Here is a 9,031-nt window from a genome sequence, read left to right as displayed (position 1 = left end):
GTCTACAGAGCTAGTTCCAGGACAGGCTCCAAAGCCACAGAGAAACCCTGTCTCGAAAAAACCAAAAAAAAAAAAATCTAAATTTTTGGGCTGGAGAGATGGCTCAGAGCTGCTCTTCCAGAGGACTCCAGTTCAGTTCCCAGCACCCACATGACAGCTCACAACTGTCTGTAACTCCAGTTCCAGGGGATCTAGCACACTCACACAGACAAACATGCCGGCAAAACATCTGATACACATAAAAATAAATAAATCTTGGCCAGGCAGTGGTGGCACACACCTCTAATTCCAGCACTCTGGAAGCAGAAGCAGGGGGATCTCTGTGAGTTCAAGTTCAGTTTGGTCTGCATAGTGAGTTCCAGGACAGTCAGGGCTACATAGTGAGACCAAATCTCAAAATAAACAAACAAATAAAAAGACCACCCACAAACCAATTTTATTTTCTTCTTTTATATTCTTTTGTAAATAAACGTTGTAGAGACGTTTATTTACAGTGCATATACATTTACACTTACTTATTGTGTGTGCATGTGCACCGTGTGTGTGCACAGTGTGTATGCACTGTGTGCATGTGCACCATGTGTGTGCACTGTGTGCAGGTGCACCGTGCGTGTGTGTGCGCCGTGTATGCATGTGCACTGTGTGCATTGCACCGTGTGTGTGTGCACTATGTGCAGGTGCACTGTGTGCCTGTGCACTGTGTGCACCATGTGTGCGTGTGCACCGTGTGTGCACTGTGTGTACCGTGTGTGCACCATGTGTGTATACTGTGTGCATGTACACTGTGTGTGTGCACTGTGTGTATGCGCTGTGTGCATGTGCACCATGTGCGTGCACTGTGTGCAGTGCACCGTGCGTGTGTGTGCACCATGTGTATGTGCACTGTGTGTGTGTACATGGTGTACGTGTGCACCGTGTGTGCACTGTGTGCATGTGCACCATGTGTATGCACTGTGTGCATGCATGTGCACTGTGTGCATGTGCACTGTGTGTGTGCACTATGTGTGCGTGTGCACTGTGTGTGTGCACTGTGTGCGCATGCACTGTGTATGTGTGCACCGTGTATGCGTGTGCATTTGTGCTGTCTCTCATGTGGAGGTCTGAGGACAGCTTGCAGAAATCAGTTTTCTCCTTTTACCATGTAGGTCTGGAGAATTATACTCCAAGTCCTCAGGCTTGGCAGCAAGCGCCTTTCCCCACTGAGCCATCTTTGCAGCTGGAACTGTAATCTATAGTCTCTCATCCGTATGCTGCATGCTGTCGTGCTTTGGAAAGCCTCCCTCTTCTCAATTGGGTCGTACTGACTTTTATTTCCTTAGAACTTTCACATCAAGTCTTTGCCACTTTTGTGGTTTATTTTACCACGAAGGGTGAAATTAGGCTCTGGCGTTGATGTCCTGCATCCCCAGGTGTGGGAAACAGAGTCCCACCATCATGCCTGAAGTGGCGGAGAATCCACAGCATGATGACAGGGTTTTAGCTCCCTACCCCATCCCCTGCCAATGTCCACATAAAGAATTGTCAATGAAAGTCTGGAGAGATGGCTCAGTGGTTAAATGTACTGACTGCTTCTCCAAAGGACCCAGATCTGATTCCAGCAACCCATGGCAGCTAACAACTGTCTGAAACTTTAGTTTGAAGGGATCTGATAGCATCTTCTGGCCTCTGCAGGCACCAGACATGCACAGAGTGCACAGATACACGTGCACACAAAACACCCATACACGTAAAATAGAGTTCTTTAAATCTCAAAAAACAATTGTAAATGTAATGTCAAATCAGGGTTTCCTTTTTTGTTTCTTCTGTCAGAACAAATTATAGTTTACTTCCTTCTAAGTTTATGTGTAATTTAAATATTTTATATATTTATTTTTATTTTTTAAAAGATTTATTTATTATGTATACAACATTCTGCCTCCATGTATGCTGACATACCAGAAGAGGGCGCCAGATCTCATTACAGATGGTTGTGAGCCACCATGTGGTTGCTGGAAATTGAACTCACGACCTGAGGAAGAGCAGTCAGTGCTCTTAACCACTGAGCCATCTCTCCAACCCCTATCTATTTATTTTTGATAGTTTATATATACTTTTTTTGGTTTTTGTTTTTTGGAGACAGGGATTCTCTGTTTAGGTGGTTCTGGAACTCGCTCTGTAGATCAGATTGGCCTCAACTAAGAGAGATCCATTGCCTCCCTCCTGAGTACTGGGATTAAAGGCATACACCACTGCTGCCTGGCCTACAATATTTTATATATACCTAAAATCGTTATTTTTAATTATGGAGTGTGTGTGTGTGTGTGTGTGTGTGTGTGTGCAGGTAAATTCAGTGCTGGTGGAGGCCAGAAGTGGGCGTTGGGTCTCTTGAAACTGGAGTTCTAGGTGACTGAGAACCTCCCAGTATGGATATTGGGAACTGATCTCAGGTTCTCTGCTAGCTCCCAATTTTTCTTAATCACTGAAAACCATCTCTCCAGCTTTGCCTTCCCCTCTTTCTTTCTTTCTTTCTTTCTTTCTTTCTTTCTTTCTTTTCTTTTCTTTTCTTTTTTTGAGACAGGCTTTGGAGCCTGTCCTAGAACTAACTCTTGTAGACCAGGTTGGCCTCGAACTCACAGAGATCCGCCTGTCTCTGTCTCCCAAGTGCTAGGGTTACAGGTGTGCATCACCTCCAACCGGCCCTTCCCTCCCTCCCTCCCTCCCTTCTTTCTTTCTTTTTTTCTTTTTTGGCAATCTTTGAAACTCTCTGGGATTGGTGGTCCCAGGAGAACAGCTTAAAGAATCAGGATAGTGGTAGGCCTTTGAGTGTGTACCCTGGCAATGGCTTTCTCTTGTTGCGCCATGAAGCTGCCCTCAGCAGCACTCCTTGGTCATTGTGTAATACTCACTCTTTGGTCAATATTACAGAACCCGGGGACAGTTACCTTCCGGTGCTATGGCGGGTATCTACCCCAGGAAGGTCTCCTAGATGCATGGCTTTTTCAGTGTCCAAATTCCCTCACTCTCTAGAGTCCCTCTTCGCCGAGTCCACCCTGCACACAGCATCTTAAGCCCACTGAGTGGATGGGGACAGCCAGCAGAGCCTCCTAGGACCGCCACCTCTGGTGACGAGCCCACCTTTGTGCCTCTGTCCAAGTTCATGAACGTGAGTCGCGGCTCCCGTGTTCCCGCCCTTGTGGTGGAGTACCCGGCGCTCTTCCTTTATCGTGTGTCCTCTTGTGCCACCAGACGCAGTATTTTGGAGCCATTGGTTTGGGGACGCCTCCTCAGAACTTCACAGTTGTCTTTGACACGGGCTCTTCAAATCTCTGGGTGCCCTCCTCGAGATGTCATTTCTTCAGTTTGCCCTGCTGTAAGCTCCCCTGAGGAAGAAGAGGGGCTCAGCCTCGGTATCTCCTTAGCTGCCCTCCCAGGTGCTGAGTCTCCCATCCCCTGAGTGACACCTGTCTTTTCTCCCGAATTAGGGTTTCACCATCGTTTCAACCCCAAGGCTTCCAGCTCCTTTCGGCCCAATGGAACCAAGTTTGCCATTCAGTACGGGACTGGGCGGCTGAACGGAATCCTGAGCCAGGAGAATCTGACTGTAGGTGACTTCAGCCCAGAACCCAGGGTCTACCGCCACCTGGTTCAGGGAGGGGCTTGAAGAGGCAAGCCCTCATGGGAGAGGGGGAGGGGATTTTTGAGAGGAGGTAGGGTTTCCTATGGAAGGGATGAGGGGCACGGCTCCTGGGCAAGGGGTGGGAGCTTCTCAGAAAGAGGCGGGGTCTCCTATGAAAGGAGGTAGGGTTTCTAGAGAAGAGGATGGGATCTCCTTAGCAAGAGGATGGGGCTTCTTGAGAATGGGCGGGGCCTCGAGAAAGGGGGTGGGACTTTTGAATAAGACAAGAGGCTTTCTTTGCAAGTAGGCATGGCCTCCCCGAGGAAGTGGACCCTCCGGAATGGTGGGGCTGACGTGTGTGTTTTCTTGGGAAGCGGCACGGATTCTCATGCAGATCATCTAGATTACGCTCCCATTGCCTCCAAGCAGGACCTCAGACATAGGCCGATAATGTTTTTCTAGAAGTAACTGACCCCACCTCAATTTACTCCTAGATCGGAGGAATCCAGGGTACCTCTGTGACTTTTGGAGAGGCTCTGTGGGAGTCCAGCCTGTTTGCTTTTGCTCGCTTTGATGGGATCCTGGGCCTCGGTTTCCCAACTCTGTCTGTGGGAGGAGTTCAGCCTCCGCTGGACTCGATGGTGGAACAGGGGCTGCTGGAGAAGCCCATCTTCTCCTTTTACCTCAACAGGTATTGGGTGGGAATTGTCTCCATACCTCAGAGTCCAGCTCTTGCTAAAACCTTTTCCCTTGGGAGGAGGTAGATTCCATCTTCCTAAGGTCCCAATATCTAGGCCCTCTCCCTCCACAGTTCTCGGGAACCAATGAGTTTACTCAGCTCCCTTACAGAGCACAGATGAGAGGCTGCTCCTCCCCTAAAATCTCTCCCCAGGGGGGATGGTGAATTCCGTGTAGCTCCGCAAATGGTGCCTCCTCTAGTCTTCCCCAGACTGTATCCTCTAGACCCTCTCCCAGGCCCACTATAGAGGCAGAGTGGTATGGGAGGGGGCAGCTGGGTACTCAGGTGGGGGGGGGTGTCTCACAACCCTCCTCACCCTTCCAGGAGGGAATTAAACAGACAGCAAGCCCAGATGGGATGGTCTCCTTCAAGAGGCACAGCCTGATAGTGCCCAAGATAGTGGTTGCTGGGCTTGGCACAAGGGCACTCACAGCACCAGCCCACAAAAATCTCCTTCAGGAAGTGTCACTATCAACACAGGAAGTCCTGTGGTCCCGTATTCAGGAAAGTGCTTACCCAATACAGAAACATGAGGAGAAACCCCACCACCGAAGTGGCAACTCAGGACATGCCAGTGACACTCAACTGTGGGTCCACAAAGTCCCAGACTCTGAAGTCAAACAGGAAATTCCGTGTGTATCTGACAAGTGCTCCACTTAAGGACCCTTACTTCGCCCCAGAGAGAGCTAGCACTCCACTGGAGAGCCCTGCCGAGAGCCAGGACCACCCATTACGCATCAGCTTTCAGTACCAGGCATGGTGGTGCAGGACCAGGAGTTCAGGGCCATTCTTGCCTGGTCCCAGTCCCCGTCCTTAGGACCTGCCACACCCTCCAGCCTATTGCCTTGGTTACGTTACTGTTGTGGTGATGGAACACCAGGACCAAAACCTCACTGCAAGGCAAGGGTTTGACTTGCCTTTTACAAGGCAAGGGTTTTACACTTCTACACTCAGGATAGGAACTCAAACAGAAAGGACCCGGAGGCAGGATGCTCTGCATGGCTTGCTCAGCCTGCCTTCTTACAGAACCAGGACCACAAGACCACCCACAATAGGCTGTGTCCTCCCACACGAAATACTAATGAAGAAAATGCCTTCCAGGCCTGCATGTAGCCAACTCTTATTGAAGTATTTTGTCACTTGAAGTTTCCTCCTCTCCAGTGACTCTAGCTACTGTCAAGTTGTCATAAAACTAGCTACCATACCTACCTAGAAGCCAAATGACAGAACGTCCTATTCCTGGCCACCTCGGGGACCAGCAAACGAAACCCCAGCCTCTTCTGCACTTTGCCTCTGCAGAGATGCTGAGGGGTCTGATGGAGGAGAGCTGGTCCTGGGGGGCTCAGATCCAGCCCACTACATACCCCCCCTCACTTTCATACCAGTCACCGTCCCTGCCTACTGGCAGGTCCACATGGAGAGGTAAGGAGCCTGGCCTCGTGGGACTGGAGGTGAGGGTCTGAACAGCCAGACCCTGCCTCTGACAACAGCTCCTACCCCATTCTTTTCCACAGTGTGAAGGTTGGTACAGGGCTGACTCTCTGTGCCCAGGGCTGTGATGCCATCCTAGACACAGGCACATCTCTAATCACAGGACCTAGAGAGGAGATCCGGGCCTTGAATAAGGCCATTGGGGGATTTCCCTTCCTGGCTGGGCAGGTGAGGATCACTCATGGTTCCCGTGGGTGTGCTGTGGAGGGTCTCGGGTTTGATGGCAGACTCTGGGTGGGAAGCTGCTGTCTAAAGGGTGGAAACAGGTAACAAGGAAGTCAACGAGGAAGGCAGGCAGACCCAGAGGTCCAAGAGATGGGGAGGGAGGAAGTAGGAGGAAGCCAACATGCTTTCCAGGTGCGTGGGAGAGAAAGTCTAGAATTGGACCTAACGGGAGAAACCTACCTAACAAGGCCTTTCTACAGGAGGTTCTAAACACCTGACCACCCAATGCAAGCTGTACTCTAGGGCACTAGGGATCACCCAAGACACTTGAGCAGAGCAGGAATCACCTGCCCACCTTCACCGTTCTTCTTCTTCTGCAGTACCTCATCCAGTGTTCCAAGATCCCAGAGCTTCCCCCCGTCTCCTTCCACCTTGGTGGAGTCTGGTTTAACCTCACAGGCCAGGACTATGTTATTAAGGTAAGACAACTACCATAGTGACATCAGAGTTACCAAAGCGAGCGTGAGAGGGTAGACCTGGGACTCTGCTTCACGGGGCTGCACTTCTAACACAGGAACTTCGCCTTTAGAGAGGGAGGGGGTCTCACTGTGTAGATTTGGCAGACCCAGAACTGACCTCAAACTCAGAGATTCTCCTGCCTCCTTCTCAAGTGCTGGGATTAAAGGCCTGTGCCTTCATACTCAGTCGGAATTTTGCCTTTTTTTTCTTTTCTCCATTTCAAAGATTTTTATTTACTTTCTGTGTGTGTGCACACTCGACTACAGCATATGTGTAGAAGTCAGAAGTCAATGTGAAGGAATCGATTTTTCTCTTACTCTGAGGGGGTTGGAGGATTGAACTCATGTCAACAGACTCAGCAGCAAGCACCTTTACCAGCTGAGCCATTTCATAGCCCCCTTTCTCTCTCTCTCTCTCTCTCTCTCTCTCTCTCTCTCTCTCTCTCTCTCTCTTCTTCTTCTTCTTCTTCTTCTTCTTCTTCTTTTTTTTTTTTTAAATGGGTTTAGCCCAGGCCAGCCTTGAACTCCCCATCCTCCTGCTTGAGTCTCCCGAGCGATGGGATCACTGGAAGGTGGCACCATACCCAGCTAAAAACACTCCTTGTTCTGTTCTGGGTGCAGAGGAGACAATCAAACCCGGATCCCAGTGACACGCAATGCCCTCTGTGTTACCACCTTGCAGATTCTTAAGAGCGATGTTGGCCTCTGCCTGTTGGGCTTCCAAGCTTTGGACGTTCCGAAGCCTGCAGGACCCCTCTGGATCCTCGGAGACGTCTTTTTGGGGCCCTATGTGGCTGTCTTCGACCGAGGAGATAAAACCAATGGCCCGCGCGTGGGTCTGGCACGTGCTCAGTCTAGTGCAACGGGGCCGGCAGGAAGAAGGGTTGCCCAGGTGCAGTTCCCCAGAGGACGCCCCATTTAGGATACAGGCACACAGGGCTTACAAAGGCTATGCTTCTTTCCAGTTGTTTTTTGTTTTTTTTTTTTTTTTAAAAAATCACTTTCCATTGAAGGAACTCATTTTGGTCACTTTCGGGAAGGGAAAATGAATGTCTGACCTCTAGAGTTTAGGAAGAGATGGGAGGGAAGAGAAACATTCTATTCTGCGGTCTGCGCGCCAGCCAGAGGTCCGGGAACAACAATCTCCACGAAGCCTCTGGCTCCCCACTGCCCGTAGTTAAAGGCCCATGCATCGCGGAGCATCATGGACTTTGTAGTCCTTTTTTATGTTGGCTTCCCGCCGAGGGCGGCCACAACCTCAAGTGCGGGAGGCGACAAGTCGCTATGACGGTGACAGGTGGCAGTGGGGGTGAAATCGGCAAAGGATTCCTTCTAAGGAGAAAGGTCACCATTCTGCGGACCTTGTGTGTCCTATTCTCTCCCTGGGGATTCCAGGGCCCCTGGGTCTTTCATGAAGGCGACCCTTGAAGACCCCTGTTTGTCGGGGGCGGGGTCTGCCTCTGCTCCGTTGGCGACAGCTCCCATCTGCAGCCCCTCACTCCTAGAAGTGCTCAGCCCGTTCACCCCTTCCCCCACGACAAACATCCCTTCATCCTAGACTTGAGGTGAGTATGAGGGAGGGGCAGAAGTTCAAGTTCTGAGGGTTGAAGACAGTCTACAGCTCAGCTTGACTCAGGAGACGAGACTGGGAACCAGAGATTGCAGCGGAAGGACCCCCTTGATTCTGAGCTTAGGGGAGGTGGCAAGGTACTTGTGTTTTGTTTGTTTGTTTAGTTTTGGTTTTTGGAGACAGACTATTCTGTGATGCCCTGGCTGACCTAGAACTCGCTCTGTAGACCAGGCTGGCCTCAAACTCACAGAAACACACCTGCCTCTGCAATCCTAGTGCTGGGATTGAAGGCGTGTGCCCGGCTGTGCGGGGCGTGGGGTGGGGAGGGCATTAGCAGTGTGTTTACAGTCTTGGCTTCACTGAGACTCTTCCCTGGATTTTGCACTGGATAGGTTGGGAGGTAGGGAACGGAGCAAAAAGTAATCTTAGAAGTCCTGAAAGGGGAGATTGGTCTCTAGTGTCTTGGTCTTGGGAACAGGGGGAGGACAGCGGGAGAGGATGCCAGAGGGTGTCAAGGTGGGGGGCAAGGATGAGGATGAGTGAGGTGGACCAGGACTGAGAAGAGTCTCAAGAAGTAGGCAGACATCCTTCCTGGATCCCCTCAACTCAGTTTTGATTCTGTTCCCCTGTGGATGTCCTGTAACACAGCGCCATCCAGCCTATGGTCAAAGGGTGGTGATTCTCTACTGACCAACCCCTCTCCCCATGCCCTGGGGAATGTAGCAGGCTTTTTCATGATTCTCCCAAACCATGACATGGAGATTTAATATTAGTTATGCTGTTTGACTTTATCTCATGGCCTGTCCCACTAGCTCTTATAACTTCACCTGTTTCTTGTCATTCACATTTTGCCTCATTCTGTATGTTCCTCCGTGTCTGTCTGTCTGGTGGCTGACTGGCTGGACCCAGGATCCGTGTCTGTCTGTCTGGTGGCTGACTGGCTGGACCCAGGA

The 9,031-nt window shown here is 50.5% G+C and overlaps 1 protein-coding gene across 1 annotated transcript in view; it reads left to right on the top strand.

The window, feature by feature from the left end:
- The window catches only part of Napsa (napsin A aspartic peptidase), a 14,967-nt gene extending 7,500 nt beyond the window's left edge, over nucleotides 1-7,467 (top strand). The window contains exons 2-9 of the mRNA XM_026789146.1: nucleotides 3,007-3,142; nucleotides 3,226-3,349; nucleotides 3,462-3,580; nucleotides 4,090-4,286; nucleotides 5,634-5,756; nucleotides 5,849-5,993; nucleotides 6,371-6,469; nucleotides 7,191-7,467. Coding sequence (XP_026644947.1) covers nucleotides 3,007-3,142; nucleotides 3,226-3,349; nucleotides 3,462-3,580; nucleotides 4,090-4,286; nucleotides 5,634-5,756; nucleotides 5,849-5,993; nucleotides 6,371-6,469; nucleotides 7,191-7,430 — 1,183 coding nt within the window. The 3' untranslated portion in view covers nucleotides 7,431-7,467. The remainder of the gene's footprint in view (nucleotides 1-3,006; nucleotides 3,143-3,225; nucleotides 3,350-3,461; nucleotides 3,581-4,089; nucleotides 4,287-5,633; nucleotides 5,757-5,848; nucleotides 5,994-6,370; nucleotides 6,470-7,190) is intronic.
- The last annotated feature ends 1,564 nt before the right edge of the window (nucleotides 7,468-9,031 follow it).

Source organism: Microtus ochrogaster, unplaced genomic scaffold, assembly GCF_000317375.1.
Source record: "Microtus ochrogaster isolate Prairie Vole_2 unplaced genomic scaffold, MicOch1.0 UNK14, whole genome shotgun sequence".
Classification (NCBI taxonomy): domain Eukaryota; kingdom Metazoa; phylum Chordata; class Mammalia; order Rodentia; family Cricetidae; genus Microtus; species Microtus ochrogaster.
Note: the sequence above shows the minus strand (reverse complement) of the source record. Positions and strands in the feature narration are given on the sequence as shown.